At 40.3% G+C, this 19,607-nt stretch overlaps 1 protein-coding gene across 1 annotated transcript in view; it reads right to left on the reverse strand.

Moving 5' to 3' along the window:
• Positions 1–19,607, reverse strand: part of smyd3 (SET and MYND domain containing 3) — a 216,450-nt gene that overhangs the window by 162,720 nt on the left and 34,123 nt on the right. Inside the window, exon 5 of the mRNA XM_056256150.1 lies at positions 10,824–10,960. Coding sequence (XP_056112125.1) covers positions 10,824–10,960 — 137 coding nt within the window. The remainder of the gene's footprint in view (positions 1–10,823; positions 10,961–19,607) is intronic.

A 19,607-nucleotide genomic window follows, 5' to 3' on the forward strand; every position in this document is an offset into this window, starting at 1 on the left:
TAGCTCAATAACTGCTGCTTATTGCTCCATATCAGTGGCATACAGCAACCGATTGAGTACAAGGCGGAAAAGGAAGCTGTAAATGTAACTCAGAATGGCTGAAGGACTATATTAGGGAAAGCTTGGATATTGGATATGATTGTCGATCTTTGCCCTTTTGTTAATGTGATATGGTGTAGTTAATATAAACAGAACTGCAAACAAGAATGTGCATGGAAATTAAAATCGAACCACTTGGCCACAATTTGTTGATGGTAAATATTTGAAATGGATTCCGAGACCCATAATCTGAGATTACATTTCAGGAACAGCTGGACATATGTTGAATATCCCATATTAAACCATGAAATCAAAATTGACGATTCTTTTTTTATGGAACATTGCAGTATTTATTATAAATGATTTTTCCGTGCACATAATTTATTTTTTAATTCATGTGCCATCATAATCTTTAAATCACAATAATTTCGCCTCCCTTTTGTAATGACATCTCTTCTATTCACTGATGATGCGTTTAGTGGCACAAGGGTGGGGCAAATTGTCACTCGAATGATGAGATCAGCCAATAGTAAACCACAACCATTCAGCGATCAAATCAATTGCCCATGGACAAAATCAAGTCCCGCCCAACATTTTTTCTTGTTCGAGAAGTCGTTTCACTCGGATATACATCACAACAGGAAAGAAAAAAAATTATTGAAACTTCTGTTTCATGCCGACTTTAAAAGCGTTTCATATTACCAAGCATGTGTCAGCCTCCTTGAAAGGCACTGATGCACACACGCACAGTGCTCAGAATAGTAATGGGCCATTTTACTGGCTCTCCTTCCAATAACCCACATCCTCCTCTAGACTGCAGCTCATCACACACATACACACACATACACACGCTTGTTTTTCTATCATGATGGGGACTTTCCATTGACTTCTACTGTTTTACGCTGAACTAAGGTTAATTTCTATCCCAGTAAACCTACTGTTAACCTTCACATAAACCATTTAGCATTTGTACATTTCATTAAGACATCATTTAGTTTTTCTATTAAGCCGTTTTCCTCGTGGGGATTGTTGGCTAGTGGACCCAATGTGGGTAATTTCAGGTTTTACTATCCTTGTGGCGCCCACAAACACACAAACTCTCCATTCACACCTACAATCACACTCCACCAAACAACTCCCAAACAAACACTCGCAAGGAATGAACACGTGAAGACTAAACACATGCAGACGCCGACATGTACACTTTACAAGTCCACGCGAGAGGCTTCACAACCCTATTCAATGTGTCCAGTGAAGCAGGACCCTCAGTGTGCCAGCGATAGCCAGAGGGCACAAATACAGTTATGTTTGTTCATTCAAGGCCAAAAGTTCCAACATACAAAACAAATGGTATACTCTGTTGTTTATGTGCAAACTGTATATAAGATACAGATATTTAAGAGCACACTGCCCCCTGTTGGTTCAGTCTGTGTGATTCACAGCCTTAATGTTGATTTTAATGTGTATCAGCAGTCAGTTAAGTGTAGTTGCAGGTCCACCAAGACTGCATTTATGATCCGAATTCCGAAATACAGTCAAAACATTAATATTGAGAAATATTACAACTTAAAGTAGGCTAACTGTTTTCTAATTCTGTCAAAACAGCAATAGGGGAAATTAGTTTTGGTTGACCATGAGAACATTGGTAAATCTCTTCATATTGTCTTAGGTTAAAACGCAAAGTGACCTTCCCAGCAAACTAATTACTGAACATTCGGGATACTCATGGTTTAGTCTCAGTCTGCAAACTCAGAGCTGTATATAAACATCTGTCATGTGATGATAAAGGTTTCCATGGTTTTTTGTCTTTATGTTCTGCAAGACTAACCAAACAGGTTAGGTATGTTGGGTAATTTGACCAACCATGGAACTTAAAGTACCTGAAGTAAAATGACAGTCAGACTGAGAGGAAACATCCAGACATTACCCTGAGGACACTGGGATCGTTGTTGGGCACAAAAAAAAAAAAAAGACATGGAAAAAGGGAAGGGAAGGGAAGGGAAGGGAAGGGAAGGGAAGGGAAGGGAAGGGGAAAGGGAAAGGGAAAGGGAAAGGGAAAGGGAAAGGGAAAGGGAAAGGAAAGGAAAGGAAAGGAAAGGAAAGGAAAGGAAAGGGAAGGGAAGGGAAGGGAAGGGAAGGGAAGGGAAGGGAAGGGAAGGGAAGGGAAGGGAAGGGAAGGGAAGGGAAGGGAAGGGAAAGGGAAAGGGAAAGGGAAAGGGAAAGGGAAAGGGAAAGGGAAAGGGAAGGAAAGGAAAGGAAAGGAAAGGAAAGGAAAGGAAAGGAAAGGAAAGGAAAGGAAAGGAAAGGAAAGGGAAGGGAAGGGAAGGGAAGGGAAGGGAAGGGAAGGGAAGGGAAGGGAAGGGAAGGGAAGGGAAGGGAAGGGAAGAGTATAAAGAAAAGTCAATAAATAAATATATAAATGTAGTGATTTGAATGACACCTAAAGCATTATACTACAATGAATATATAAAAAAAATCATATATACATTTTTTGTCCATGGTCTTTAAAAAATGTATTTATATTTATATTATATTTTTATATTTATTTATATATATATATGCCTACTAAATCAATAATCAATAAACCTTCGAATCATTCATTTGGGGTTCAGACAATACTGGCAATGTTTTTGAATCTCTCACACACACACACACACACACACACAGCTCAGAGTTATCGGTTTGGAAGTCTGGCAACTCTGGTCACGCTATGTTTTTAATTCACTAAAAAAAAGAACCATAAGAGTAACTTATGAACTATAAGAGTAATTTGTTCAGGATTTGAACAACACATGTTCGTTGCACTGTGTGTTTTTGATTAAAAAGAACCCACTCAGAAGATTCCAGAGAAAGGAATTGGTTTGAGTCTTTCGTTGTTGACTCAGTAGTGGTCTTGCAGTGCTGTTCAACACATATTGTAAACTCTGCGAGTATTTTAGTGCGGTTTCCGCAATAAATAAATGATTTATATTCATGATTTATTTATATTTACAACCCAAATTACTAACTAAATTACAACGGAGAAAAAATAATAGCTTTATTATGTATAGTATACTCTAATTCTAAGGCACATTTACTATTGAATTATATTGCAAAAAGACTTTCCTTATGATGTATACAGGCTTTGTAGATTTTTAGATTTATGATGTAAACAGGCTTTACAACTAGGTAATTATAAAACAAAATGGGATGTTGATCCTTCAGCTCATAGACCTGTTTGGCTGCTGGTGATGTCGTGAAGTGTTCCTGCATTATGTATTAATACAGCACTAAAAAATGCTGCCCTATTTGGGGTCTATCATGCACAGATGGAACTCTGCTTTCTGGGCAAAACAGGCCATTGTAAAATACAGACAAATAAAACAAAATAGAGGACATGTAAAATATTAATGATCCTCAATATAACAGCTGTGAATGAAGGGCAAACAAGGCAGTGCTGAGTAGCAGATGACATCACATCTGTTGTAAAAGAAAACCAGATTTTAGGTGCCCGTGCAAATGTCCTCTCCACCTTGGGGTCGTTCATAAACGGTTCTGAAGATGTCCTGAGCATTTCTTAATGTGTTGCTATGCAGTTGCAGGGTGTTTTGGATGTCATTGAGCCCAGACTCAATTCTCTGGTTTCAACATCGCACGAGTCCCTTCTTCAGTATAAGTCTGCATAATAATAAAGCGTCACATTTATGGACTCTTAATTTGATATTCTGTTTTCTTTAGTTCATGTTTTCCTGTTTAGTTCCGGTTATGTTTCTGATTAATTATTATCAGTTGTTTAATCGTATTTAGTTCCTGATTATCCCCTGCATATACTCCCTGTTCAGTTTTGTCCTTTGTCGATTAAAGACTGTGTATTTCGAATCATCTCCTTCGTCGAGCACATTATACCAGCCACCGCGTTACATTAAGATAATAATGATTTTATTATTATCCAGCACCCATAGAATCCCTAATCCTTAACCTTAAAGGGATAGTTCACCCCAAAATGAAAATTCTGTCAGTAATTACTCACCCTCATGTTGTTCCAACCCCGTAAGACTTTTGTTCATCTTCGGAACACGAATTAAGATATTTTTGATTAAATCTGAGAGCTGGATCACTCCTCCATAGGTTTCTAAGGGATTGAAACTTGCCGGCCTAGAAAAGTTATTAAAGACATCGTTAAAATAGTCAGAGTGACTACAGTGGCTCTATCTTAAGTTTATCAAGCGACGAGAATACTTTTTGTGCGCAAAAAAACAAACAAAAATAACGAGTTTATTCAACTATTCATTTCCTTCTCTTTTTCTCCTATTTAACTGTTAGGCTACTGTTTTTCATTCAAATACCATAGAAACCATAAAGTTACATTTTGCCATGATAGTGAGGTGCTATAGGCTGTACCTGGCTTTATCTGTGGTTATCATGATCTAAATGCATAATACTGGATGACCAATGGTTAATTTGAATAAAACTCAAACAGTCAGAATATTACATTTTACCAAATAAAAATGTGGTCCTTAAATAAAAAAAAATAAAAAAACAGATGTTACTGTTTTTGTTAATGAACATAAATTTAACATAGTAGTATTAGCTTGAGTTAGGATGCAGATTTACTGTCAACTCACTGTCAAATATGCATTTCGAGACAAAACATGTCATTTGAATATTGCAGCCTGCACTGCAAACTGTGCTAAAGAAATATTTTTCTTTTCAGATATTTATTTTGTTAAGGAAAAATGACAAATGTTTGAATGTTCTACCTCAGATTTTTAAAACCACAACGCTCTGGTTTATACAACTTTCACTTAGGAGCAAAAATCTGCCTTTAAACTTGAAAGAAATAAAGATTTGACATTTATCGTGATAATTATCGATATCGACTGATATATAAAAAAATATCGTGATAAATTTTTTTGGCCATATCGCCCAGCCCTAATCGCTTCTGTGTTGTACGTCACACACATGACCAGCGTCGGCCAATAGTGAGCCTATGTGGTGACGTACAACACAGAAGCGCTGAGCAGTTACACTACGTGAACTATCTCGAGGCCCACAGAGAAGGAAATGAATAGTTGAATAAACTCGTTATTTTTGTTTGTTTTTTGCGCACAAAAAGTATTCTCGTCGCTTGATAAACTTAAGATAGAGCCACTGTAGTCACTCGGACTATTTTAACGATGTCTTTAATAACTTTTCTGGGCCGGCAAGTTTCAATCCCTTAGAAGCCTATGGAGGAGTGATCCAGCTCTCAGATTTCATCAACAATATCTTAATTTGTGTTCCGAAGATGAACGAAAGACTTACGGGGTTGGAACAACATGAGGGTGAGTAATTACTGACAGAATTTTCATTTTTTAGGGTGAACTATCCCTTTAAGTATGAGCATACACCTAATTAAGACAACAAAATGAAACAAATATGTTACTTCTCATATAAACAGATTGCTGTGAGAGGACCCATCGAGAGGAAACTTTTGTAGAACACTCGTTCTTAAAGAATATTTAAAACCCATGAGTCAGTAAATCAGAACTGTTCAGACTACAAAAGACTTGTTTCACCAACAACAACAAAAAAAGACACCAGTTCCCTTTTGAGTTCATAACACACATGCACAAAAATTAGAAGAGAATACTGTATTCACCAAAGCCCTGGACAATAACACTAGCATTCTCTGCAATTTTAATTAATGCAGTGAATTCACGATCACTTCAGTTCTGGAATGTGAATGACAGCCCCTCCGGATCTAGATTTTAATCTAAATCCACATGTTCCGACACGTCCCTCACTCAGTTTTATTATTGTAATTGGAGATTTTTGACTCCTACCTACTCTAGTTCTCTGGTAATTCCTACTTAATATGAATAAATAAATAAATTACACTGCCAACAAACATCCCAAATTCCCCTGAGGAACTTCCACTGCATGCAAGGGATACATTTTGAATATTATAAGAGAATTAGTTTCAGCAATTAGTTTCAGCAAATGGCACAGAATATCTGTCTGATTTGAAATGGAAATCATTTGTGGACCACGGACGCTTGTTTTCACGCTGGTTAATTGATTAGGCGATGGGCAGGGTGTTGGTTTAACGTGGCTGAACATGTTTGTAATGCTAAAGACGAGGCGCCGGGCCAAGAGCCGACTCTCGTGAGCAGAGTTAATGCAGAACAGGGAGATTTATCAGCACTCAGGGTCAAGACGAGCACACTTCTTCCACTGTATGCTCATTTGTTTTCCCACCCACACCCAAGTTGGAATATTCATCCAGGATTTACCAGCATCTCATTAAATGAGGAGTGAAAGAAGGAGATAATGTGTGAGAGAGAAAAAATAGTCAAAACAAAAGCCCACCTTCCTTTCTTCCTTCCTTCCTTCTAACAGATCTCCAAATATGGCTTTTGTTCAACACAAAAATACTTTGGGTTTCATTTATTATACTAAAGAAGGCCCCAATACACTTCAAGCTAAATTGTAGAATGAACTGGTGTGAATTCATTTAAAAATATATATATATTTTTTTAATTTCACGAAGTTTGTTTGGTTTGTTTTGGGATTTCGAAACAGCTTGCCAAAGTGACCTTCTGGAAAAGTTTGCTCCGGCTAGTAAGCACCTTCGAACTACCATTGGTCCATAGCGATTATGTAATAGGTAGGTGTGGCTCTGAGGCTCCGCCTTCTTTAACGTGGAAATATTCTCCGGTTCGTTTCTTCTGTTCAGTCCGTCGAGAAATCAGACACAAGTAAAACCTTGAACACACTGGAGAACTGCTTTATAATAGAAACTGAAGTTGTAATTATTGAAATTGACACTGGCACTATTTTTTTTTTCGTCATGTTTAACACTGCAAAGCTGCTTGCTTTAAATAAATCTATTGTAGGCTATAAACTAGTGGTAAATAAACATGGTGTGAATTTACTTGAGAGCTAAATTGCAGAGCTGATGCAAACATATCAGCATCGCTATGATCAGATGCTTTCTTAACTGCTGTTTACTCACTGGTGTCATTTTTGTTGTGTTCATTTTGTTATTGAGAGGAAAGCGTGAAGCACATATTAACATTTAAATGCCGCTCTCAGAAGTGTGGGTGGAGTTTGGAAAACTTTTTTTACCCCTAAGCGAAGAACGAAAAATAACTTCACAATGAGTATATAATGGCCTTTAACAAACCAAATATGAAACAACCATATGTTCTATGAATTAATGAAAACAAACTAATAAGACTGTTCTAATCAAGCTCAAGCATTTAACATTTAACTCAAGCTCTTTAGTTAGTGACTGTGCCGTTAACTTGAGGTGTGTTATGTGGAGCAGATCATGCATCTGGGTGAGGCCTGCAGGTCTACATGACATCATCTACAGATGCAGAGAATGATGATTACTGAATAAGAGAGGGTTTCACATGATGTGAGTCCCATTGCATTTCCTCTCCATCACACCTGTACTGATGTTTCTTTACCTCATATGTCTGACAGAAAATGTCACAACTAAATCCATCAACTCAGCTCTGATATGTTTTCCCATCTTCAGTCTCTATCTAATAAATGACTGATATGAGTGTCCGACTGATGAACAGGGCATTGAATTCCATTTGATAGATCTGACCAGAAAAAAAAAAACAAATAGTTTTTTGATTGATTACAAAGGAATAAAATGCCCCCTAAAGTGTATTCGTACATCATATTAAAATATTATAATAAATATCATATTAAAATTTCTGCACCCATTGTACATCACATTTAATTATTTTAGTGCTTCATTTTTGCAGCACTTTGTAAAGTTGCTTTTTCTGTTTTTAACAGTGTCAGAGGCGAAGGCAATAACTTCTTGAAAACAGGGAAGAAACCTTTGGAGAAACCAAAGTACCTAAATGGGAGAACAAATCTCCTCTGTTTGGCCAATATACAGTCCATCTAGAATTTCACTATTTTGCAAACACATAATTGAACGCAAATGAAAGCAAACTCTCGCATTATTTGTGGCAGCTTTTTTTTTTTTTTTTGCTTATTTCCACACATTTTCCACAAAAGAATGTTAACTTCCTCTCATCGGGTCATTTTGACCCAAAGTATATATATATATTTTTTAATTAGGTGTTCATCTGAGTGGTCTAAGAGCTTGCTTAAAACTTTCACATTTGAAATGGGAATATACAAAAAAAATAAAAAATACTTCCTACTTTTTTTTTCCTACTATGGAAGTCAATGGGGCCCATCAACTGTTTGTTTACTGAAATTCTTCAAAGTTCAAAATATCTTCCTTTGTGTTCAACAGAAGAAAGTAATTCATACAGGTTTGAAACAACTTGATGGTGAGTAAATGATGACAGAATTTTCATTTTTAAGTAAACTATTAATTTAAGCTATTGATTGTTCCCTAAAATTTCACTTCCAATCTTTAATCTTATACTCTTTATATCTCCCTTATATCAATAAGATTCCAAAAAGCACTCAAACTGAGCCCATCAAGTAGCTAAAAACTCCCTATTTATGTTAAATAACGATAATAATGTATTTATCTCTCACGTGTACTTATCTATAAGCAAAAAAGGTAGAAAACACACACATCATCATTCTACAAACACCTTTAGCTATAGAATTAAACAAATACATACCAACATTTTTAATTATGCATTTACGTTCAACTTTCCAGTCATTTCTGAATACTATGAATTTTTAAAAATCATTTTGATTCAGAACGATTAATGAATAATTCACACTGGTTTCTGAAGCAGTTATTCAACTCAACAGAATGACTCACTCACAAATCAACATCATAATAGCTTGCATCCAGGCCAAGAAAATGTAAAACTTGTAAATCAAAGTCAACAAACGCAAAAGTGAATTGGATGCTCCTAGCTCAAGCATCTGTGCATGTTTTGAATAACTCGAGTTTTGCCCTGCTGCGGCGTTTAGTGTTTTTGCATTAGAAATGCTTACAGGATCCACATTTGGGTCTTTGATGCTTTATAAGCGAGATGTGGCTGCTGGCTGTCTCTCATATAAAACAGGTGTTTGTGTTCACATGCAACATTTGTTTGTCCCGGGCCAGATGTGCGATCCCTTCTCTGTTTACAAGCGATCCTGAAGAGAAGATCACCATTTTCACCCTTTCACTCAATGTGTTCACAATTACGACACCGAGTGACGGTTGGTAAACAAGCAAATAAAATCTACTCACACAGGAATCCAAACAAGCGATCTCACTGACACATCGGTAAATAAACTAGTACATTAGCATGCACCTCAGGCGTCCTCAAAGGAAATGGCAGAAAATTATGGGATATGCATCTTGGGATGTGAATCGTGAGGAATGTAATGATTCTGGATCTGATTCTACTTAAAGTTACTATAAAATCAAAATAGACCATTCTTATTGTTAATGGAACATTGCAGTGTTTATTATAAATGATTTATCTGTGCACATCATTATTTTTATTTTTAATTCATGTGCTCTCGTAATCTTTAATCAAAATAAGTTCCCCTCACTCTTCTCTTCTCTGATAACCAGGGCTTGACATTAACTTTTTTCCATACCAGCCACTAGTGGCTAGTGGTCTTCCAAAGTTACTAGCCACGCAGCATTTTCACTGGCCACAATTTTGTCATCGACACCATGAGGAAAAACTGTCATATAGATATTCTTGATATTATATTAAATAATTTGGCAGCAGATATATTATGCTGCTGTCACTTTAAGACCTGATGCACGGATCCATTATGTTACACATGCGTTTTCTTTCTCAACTGTTTATGTTCACTTTAAACATAACTGAATGTTTACATGAACACTCACCAAGAATGGCATTTTGACATTATTTTGTGTGTATTTGACTGTTTAAGTCTAATAAGCAGTGAAAGAAGTACTCAATTTTTAGTACTGAGAGGCGGCTTTATGTGCGGGCACTTTGGGTTTGAGCACAAAATCTGCAAGAATAAGTAAAAGTATGCACAATCCCACGCTGAAATTCAAGCCCTGTAACCCCAACAATATTCATCCGGAGCAAATGAAACGAGTGAGTGAGCGGAGGCGGGTTTGCGTGTCAACCCGTTGTCAGAGAGATGAAATAGCGAGAAAGCTTAGCTGGTATCGTGTATCTATTCTGCGGAAAATTTGTATTGGAAGCGTTTCAGCTCTTTCGGTGTCAATATGTATTGAAAAATCGATATACATTGCACTTTGTTTATTATTTTAGATGCCTTTTTAAAAGACTGCAATTGAAAAATGTATATATTATACATAAAATTCAACCCACCAAAGTAGCTAGTAGGACTGACAGGCAGGTTGGTGGGTGTTAATATCAAGCCCTGCCGATGTCGTTTGCTGGCACGGGAACAGCGCAACCTGCACTCACATGACATCAACCAATAGCAAACCACAACCAACCAACAATCCAATCAATTCCCGATGGACAAAATCAAATCCCGCCCCACATTTTTGTTCCTTTTTCACACAATAGGGAAGGAAAGACTTATCACAACTTCCATTTTACGACTTTAATGATTCCATTAAAATGAATTGAAATGTTTTGGTCTATTTCCTGGAAATTAAACTAAAATTCAACCTTGAACATGAAATGACTTAATTTAGCTTCTATGAACAACTTGATTCCTGCTTTGAGGAGAAAAGACAAAAAATAGCAGCATGTATTCACAGCAGGTGACCTAGCAGCTCGGTATGTGTCCACCACGCTCTCGTGACACACTGACACCATTCGCAACGCTGCGTGAAATCCGGTGTGACGCCCCGTCGCTCTGAGAGCATGACCCCTGCGGACTGCTGGAGATGACAATGAAAGGACACTTACCCTGGCGAGGAGGCTGATGGGGTCGAGGCCGGACGGAAGCTCAGAAAGATTGAAGTTCTCTTCGCCAAGATAAACCTGCAGTGTCGTGCAGAGATGCCCCAGGCCTTCCTTCTTCTCCTCACTCATGTCGGCTAGATCTAGACACAGAACACAGCGTTTTCAACCTTTAACAACAGTGATGCATTTGAATGAGCAGAAACTTTGTTTTGTTCTCCTCTCCTTTTAGACAATATCACTGCTGCTGCTGTATGGTATATATCAAAGTACCATGGTCTTATCATCTAAAACTCTGACTGCACAACGGTACCACCACAGTACCATATTCATGGTCCATGGTATATATGCGGTACTGCAAACTTGTGTGGTAAACTACTGATGTCACCACACATCAATACAAAATACAAAAAAATTTAAACAAAGTATTATTATATGTACAAAAATACATGGTATTACTATGGGACTATAAGCAGTATTATCATTATGGTATGTATATGTCCAAAAGATGGTATTAACATGGCACCTGAAGAAAAATTATTGTATTACCATGTCCAAAAACATAGTATTAACATGATATATGTCTAAAAACAGAAAACAAACAAACAAGGTATTATCATACATACAAAAACATGTTACAATATTAAATGTAAAAAAAGCATACCATGGTACATTTCTGCAAAACATAGTACTACCATGGTACATGTTAAAAAAAAGTGGCATGATACATATAAAACCATGGTATTACCATGGTACCAGACAAAAAAAAAATAGTATTACCATGATATACATACAGTATCTCTCTATATAAGTACATATTAATAAACACATGGTACTGCCATGGTATCAGAAAACACTGATTCCAACGTATCAGTAATACAGTTTTGTTATTGTTAACTAAAACAAACTAAAAGTATTAATTGAAATAAAGCTGAAATTAAATTACATTTAAAATTAAAACATAAAATAACTCAAATTAAAAGTGCATTGGAAAGTAATTGTAAATAAAATAAGTTTAAGATGAATACTAAAAAAAAAAACTAAAAAAACAGAGAAATATAAATTAAAGATAGATAGATAGAAGTATTTAAAAAAAAATTACTAAAACAAAATTTTAAATGAAAACTGAAATATAAAAATATAAACTAATTCAAAAATAGTAATAAATACTATAACAGTATAAAACAAAAACTGCAACAAAACAAAAAAAAGCAAAAATAACACTGGTTGGAATACAATGCAAATTAATAGGGCAGTAATATTGTATGGTAATCATGTAATGATAACCATGTCCAAAAAAACCAACAACATGATAATTAGAGTCCCAAAGTTCCACCTACAACATTATAATATGTTCCTGTTAATATGAATTAAAATGTATTAACCTTATAACTGTTCATAAATTACACTGGATGCAGTATTAAATAACATCAAGACAAGAAAAAGAGGAAGAGAAACAAATTCACATATAAATTGGCATATAAAATAACATGCTGATATAAACAACACTGAGATGAACCAGGAAAAAGGTTAATGATGATCATCAAGGGTGAAGCACAAAAGAGCCGACACACAATAAGAAACCAGAGGAGGATAAAAGGTTCTTGTGTGTGTGTGTGTGTGTGTGTGTGTGTGTGTGTGTGTGTGTGTGTGTGTGTGTGTGTGTGTGTGTGTGTGTGTGTGTGTGTGTGTGTGTGTGTGTGTGTGTGTGTGTGTGTGTGTGTGCGTGTTTGTCGTCACCATTTGGGTGTGTTTACTTGATGAAGAAGATAATTAGGACAGTTGTTTACTGTGTGTGTGTTCAGAGAGCTTTGTATTTCCTGACTGTACCAGTATAATGGATAGTCTGGTGGAGATTTTAATGTCTATTCAGAAAGAAAGAGGTCTGATTGTGTGTATGCGTGATTTATGTCAGCTTTGCCAAACATATGGGCTTTTCCATTAACCCTCCTGCTCTGATCTACTTCCTCCAAACACACCATCAATGAACTTCAGTGTGTTCACTGCTGCTGTGGCAGACTGAGCGAACGTTTGACCCGCGGCAACAGCTCACGGCTCGTATCTCTCGCTCACACAAACACATTCAGAATCATAAACACAGACATACACACAGTAGTAAAGCTCTGCAGATTCAACACATAAATCTGGTGCCAACACATAAAACAGAACCAAATAATACTGTTTAGGCTTGTTGGAAAAACTGAAATTGTTAAAATCCATTCTTTGGATAATCACAATTAATTTTTTGAAATTATAGATAGATTGTAGATGATAGAAATAAAACAAATAGCAGGCAGTAAACAAGCACCAGTGGGGTCTGAACCCTCTCTTCAGAAGAAAATAACAGGGCTGGATGGCAGACAGATCTACATGCTTCCCACTTCTGGGGCATGAGAGGTTGAACGTGTGCAGAATTATGAGCCTGAAGCCAAGTGTTAGTTTTCTCCTTAAAGGGATAGTTCACCAAAAAAAAAAAAGCTTTTTTGGACCATTTATGCATCCTTATGTTCTTTCAAACCCTTTTGTGGAACAAAAAAATTATATATTGCAATATACAAACTGCGCTTTTCCAAACAATTAAAAGGGTCATGCAATCAAAAAATTACCTTGGCATTTTGAATATAAGAGGTCTTTGTACCATTAAAACATCTTGCAAATTTCATAGCTTAAAACGTCCTCTTCATTATAAACAAAGCATTTATTTAATCATTTGCATTTGCATATGACTGCCTCAAGAGCAAATCATCGACAAATACTTAAAGTCCCCCTGTGGTGAAAATCAAGCTTTTAATGTTGTTTATGTAAATTTGGTGTTTTTAAAATGCTTTAAGACAAACCATGTGCAAATTCATAAGTCAACACCATTGCTAAAAATTTTTTCCTTAAAGGTGCAGTGTGTGATTTTTAGAGACATCTAGCGGTTCGGTTGCGAGTTTGCACTAAGGGCTCAGCCCACTGCTCACCCCTCCCTTTCGAAGAATCTACGGTGGCTAAAACGGGACAAACATATCGTCGTCTGGAGACAGCAGAGAATAGCCAGAGTTAGCCAAGAGTGTGTAACATTGTCACTGTTTCTGTACCACAGTCCATTATAAACTACATCATGGATAAAGTTTACAAAGCCATATAGTCAGGTGAGGATCAAGGGTCTTAATATATAATATAATAATAGTAATCAGCTGATTGTCTCACAAACGTAACCAGCACATTTCTCCCCACATAGCAAACCCATAATACAGCGAGGGAGAAGAACCACATGAAACTATGCAACTATATATGTTTTCTAACAAAGTAGTAAAAGTTTAGCTGGCTAAATATGAGCTGTTACTGTGGCTGAGCTGGTTAAAGCGTAAAGCCTGTTTATACTGGACGCGTCCGCCTTGAGCCCAAAGGTGCGCGCGGCAGAAATGACATGATTGTAACAGCGCGCGCGCCTCCGTATCCCCTAGACACCATTTACTACACACAATAGGCTTTTTTTCTCTGATTTTGAAAACTCTTCGTGATCGACTTAAAATGCTTCCAAGATCGACTTATCGACTGCGATAGACGGGTTGGTGATTCCTGTAACATACTGTTTTACGGCCAATGGCAAGAATACTGTCTCACGAACGTTACCAGCACATTTATCCCCAGCAAAACCATAACACAGCGAGGGAGAAGAACTAAGTTACATGGACCAATCCAACTACATATTTTACACCACTGACAAGGGAAAAGTCACTACTCACGGTGTTTATGGCTAGCTTCTAGGTTTCTGTGGCTTCTCTTTCAAGGTAGTGACGAAACGCGCTCTGTAGCGCTGTTTGTTTGCGTTCGGCTACGGTAGAAAGTAACATGACGTAACAATATGTCGACCTTCATAGAAGGGGGTGCCCGCGGTTATGTAGATATAAATGTCTCATTCTAAGGTAATAAAAACATTACGGTTTATTAAGTAAGTTCTTTATACACCACTGAAAACATAGTTAGGGATGTCATATTGCATTTCTGTTAATAGATACTCAAAATTTTTACACATTGCACCTTTAAAACTGCAGTGAACCAAAAACGCGGTTTGAAATCGCTGGTGTTTCTGACGTCACAAACTACCTTGTAACCAATCAGGTCAAGATGTGATCGTCAACGAGTGGATCTCAGAGCTGGTGTGAGTGAGTGGAGGCGGGGCTAATTTGCATATTCATAGAACCGTATAGTAAATGAGGTAAGGGTGTACTAGAAGTAGAAGTTATTTTAAGACATGAAGAATTTTCTTTAAAAAGGAATTTTTTTTACATATGTCATATTGGTGATCAAAGATGAGTTTTAAGGGATAAAATTATCGACTACAGGGGGACTTTAATACATAATATACTAAATACATAATCGCACATAGGCCCCACCCACTGGCATTCAGTCGCTTAACAGCTGACATTTGCCTACACTGGTTGTGAGTGTCTCGTCAATAGCAAATAGAACCCATTATAAACACTGAAACTGTATATACTGGATACAGTATACAGATGTGCGTTCAGCTTCTGACACTCCCCGCCTACTCCCCGCGCCTGAGTCTGCTGACGACAGGACAAATGGAAGAGTAAATGGCATGAGGCATAAAACAAAAAGCATAAAGGAACGTTCGCTTCGATGTGTCCAGTTTAAACAGCGTGTTTGCTTCTCTGGGCAGACTTCAGAAGGATCCCAGCTTCAGAAATGATACTCGGTTACTAACGTAACCTCGGTTCTCTCTAGAGAGGGAACGAGTATTGCGTAAGTTTAGCTTATGCTACGGGCAAGATTCATCTTCTCGAGATATTGAAGCCAAAAAATGATCCTTAATTTTGTATTCATTGTCAACGCAGTGCAGCAGCTAGCAGACCTAGAGCAGGCCATCTCGCGTGCTCATTGGCTGCCCTGCGGCAACTGCTGCAGCCTACCAGTGAGCCCGGCGTGACGTCACGCCCAATGAAGGGCGCCCGCGCCTTCATTGCGTCACAGCCCACCAGAATGGGCGTGGCTTAGCGTATAAAAGTAGGGGCTGTAGGCTGACTTCCCTGGTTTTTCGTGGACTGAAGCGAAGTTGCTCGTGGCGCGAGCACGGCCGGTTACGCAATACTCGTTCCCTCTCTAGAGAGAACCGAGGTTACGTTAGTAACCAAGTATCGTTCTCTTACGAGAGGTTCTCTCGTATTGCGTAAGTTTAGCTTACGCTACGGGAACACTTTGTCAACGCCATGCGCGCCAAGCATCCACCATGAGACCCCAAACTTTCAAGGGGAACCCTATAAGTGGAAAAAATAAGGTGGCCAGCCACGCGGGCCATCACTTGTACATAAGCACACATAGGGAATACAGAGCAGGCACATGGCACGGACCCTACTAGTGCAGCTCAACCAGGAGAGCTGAGTCACGTGAGAGTGATCTGAGCAGGGATATCTGGGCAGAATACACATCTCCTTCAAACTGACAAAAGCTTAGCCTGCAAGGCAGGAACTTCTAGGTTATAAAACCTGACAAAGGTAGACGGGGAGTTCCAGGCCGCCGCTACACATATGTCATGGATAGAAATCCCACTGGACCATGCCCACTACGAGGCCACGCCTCTCGTGGAATGAGCCCTGATGCCCAGAGGGCATTGCAGACCTTTTGACGCGTAAGCAGCTGCTATAGCGTCCACTATCCATCTGGACAGGCTCTGTTTCGAGGAGGCGAGACCCTTGGTGCGCCCACCAAACGAAACAAAAAGCTGTTCTGAACGCCTGAAGGAGGCGGAGCGCGTAATGTAAAATCTCAGCGCCCTGAGAGGGCAGAGTAGATTCACATCGCTTTCGCTGTCAGATGCAGGCAAAGCTGACAGCGAAATAACTTGCGCTCTGAATGGAGTGCCCATCACTTTAGGAACATAGCCATGTCTAGGTCTGAGGATGACTTTAGAGTCATTCGGCCCGAACTCAAGACACGACGCGCTGACAGACAGCGCGTGCAGGTCCCCCACACGTTTTACTGATGACAGTGCAGTCAGAAAGACGGTTTTCAGTGATAGATATTTCAACCCCACGGAGTCTAGTGGTTCAAATGGAAAGGCTTTCAGGGCCTCGAGGACCAATGAAAGATCCCACATAGGAACCGACGGGGGGCGCGGCGGGTTCATCCTTCTAGCTCCTCTAAGGAAGCGGATGACCAACTCATGTCTTCCCAGTGACTGGCCGTGCGTCGATTCTGCGAACGCTGCCAGGGCCGCCACGTATACTTTGAGCGTGGATGGGGACCTCCCCTTATCCAACAGCTCTTGTAGGAAAGTGAGCAGATGCGCCACCCCGCATATCCGTGGGTCCAGACCTCTGTCGGTGCACCATCCGGAGAACACCGACCATTTAGACGCGTAGAGCCTTCTCGTGGAAGGAGCCCTAGACTGCGTGATCGTGTTCATCACTCCTTCTGGCAGGGCAACGAGTACCCGTTGATCAACCATGCGTGCAGAGACCAGCGCTCTGGATGGGGATGCCAGATCGCGCCGCGAGCCTGAGAGAGGAGATCTGCCCTCACCGGAATCGGCCACGGAGCTGTATGTGACAGCCGTGCTAGTTCCGGGAACCAATTCTGATTCTCCCAACGCGGGGCTATGAGGAGCACCGAGTGGCGCGTTTCCCTGATTCTCTTGATCACCTGTGGCAACAGAGAGACCGGAGGGAAAGCATATAGCGGGAGGCTGGGCCAAACCTGGGCCAGCGCGTCCTCGTCCTTCGAGAAGAACGTCGGGCATAGAGCGTTGTCTTTTGACGTAAATAGGTCGACTTCCGCTCTGCCGAATAGGCGCCACAGTTTCTGGACCGTTTGGGGGTGCAGGGACCATTCCCCTGGGGGAACATTGTCCCTGGACCGTTTGTCTGGGCCGTCGTTCAAGTGGCCAGGCACATGCGCCCCCCTCAGCGAGCGCAGGTGCATCTGAGACCAAATAAGGAGGCATTCCGTCAGATTGCAGAGATTTATGGATCTGACACCGCCCTGACGGTTTACATAGGACACCACAGACGTGTTGTCCGAGCGGACAAGAACATGTTGGCCCTGTATGAACGGGAGGAAGCGCTTCAGCGCGTTCTCGACCGCTATCATTTCTAAACAGTTTATGTGAAAACACTTCTCTTGGTCTGACCACTGGCCGAAGACCGGTCTGCCCTCGAACAGCGCGCCCCAACCCGAGTTGGACGCGTCTGTCGAAATGACTTTTCGATAAGAGATGGTTCCCATCATCACTCCCTGCTGGTACCAGTCGGCCACTAACCAGGGCTGCAGAGCCGCTATGCAGGTCTGAGTCACTCTGATTTTCTGGAACGGCTGGATTCCTGGATCGACGAGGAGGCGGTGTGAAGCGACCATTCCTCGCTGTCTGATGCCAGGATGGAGCAGCAGTCTCTCGTGGCGTGTCCCTCGGCCTCATCCTCAGATGCGACGGCAGTGAGGCTCGTGAGCGGCAGCTGCGCGTCGGTGAGGGGAGGCGGGGAAGGCGAAAGCAAGGCTCGAGGGAGGTTCTCCGGCGAGCGCGTCGCTGTGGCCACGGGCTCCGGCTGTCTCAGGGAACGGCGCTTCTTTCTGCGCGGTCCCGCAGAGGGCGGAGTGGCTGCTTCGGGGTTGAAGGCTTCGAGTCAAGCCCGCAGGGTCGACAGCGGAAGCGCTTCACAGAGCTCGCAGCACCCGGACGCGAGGGCGAGCTCTGCATGTTCCAGGCCCAGGCAGAGAGCGCAGATCACATGGCGGTCTCCAGCGCTGAGCGGGGCCCTGCACGAGCCGCAGGAAGTGCGAGGCATCTTTAAAAAGACACTTGCGCTCTTTTAGGAATAGTTTGCAAGGTAAAAAAGGATACGTCGCCGGATAGCGTAGCTCGCACGGATGGCTGAAGGTGGCGAAGACGGCCGGCTTACTCAGCGCTGTCCTAAGCTGGCTGTTCGCTGTTCGACGGCAGCGGTGGCTTCTCTCAGTTCCAGCAATGCGAAGAGCTCGCTGAAGAGACGAAAAATCAGGGAAGTCAGCCTACAGCCCCTACTTTTATACGCTAAGCCACGCCCATTCTGGCGGGCTGTGACGATATGAAGGCACGGGCGCCCTTCATTGGGCGTGACGTCACACCGGGCTCACTGGTAGGCTTCAGCAGTTGCCGCAGGGCAGCCAATGAGCACGCGAGATGGCCTGCTCTAGGTCTGCTAGCTGCTGCACTGCGTTGACAATGAATACAAAATTAAGGATAATTTTTTGGCTTCAATATCTCGAGAAGATGAATCTTTCCCGTAGCGTAAGCTAAACTTACGCAATACGAGAGAACCTCTCGTAAGAGAACAAGAGGATGCTTTATTTGAATGCTGTCCTGGATCACGTTGAAGGATTATATGTTTGTTCTGAGAATTTTGTTTGGTAAAAAAGGCACAGTGAAATGGAGAGTTTGCTAAGAATCTTTTGTTAAAAGATGAAGCAGCCAACAGTATTGGATCTGACAGCAGCTGCATCACAATCCGTAAGTAAATTATTTCATAATGCTTTGATTTTAAATGGAATTATATAGATAAAGTTTTCAAAACACTTATTTAAGTTCAATAACGTGTGGTCGTTGATACTGTTTCCTATGAAATGGCGTTAGCCAATCATAATGGTAATGTATTTGTTTGTTTGTTTTTTTGCCCAAAAATATTATTAACATTATAAGTGAACCTCAAGGACCATATTAAAATAATTAAAAAGTCCATGTCATAACCCTTTTAAAAATGAATGGAGGCCAGGGCTGTTGAGTTCCACAAACACACAAAAAAAGCACTATAAAAC

The sequence above is a fragment of the Rhinichthys klamathensis genome, unplaced genomic scaffold (assembly GCF_029890125.1).
Source record: "Rhinichthys klamathensis goyatoka isolate OS25496 unplaced genomic scaffold, OSU_Roscu_1.1 h1tg000123l_1, whole genome shotgun sequence".
NCBI classification, from domain to species: Eukaryota; Metazoa; Chordata; class Actinopteri; order Cypriniformes; family Leuciscidae; genus Rhinichthys; species Rhinichthys klamathensis.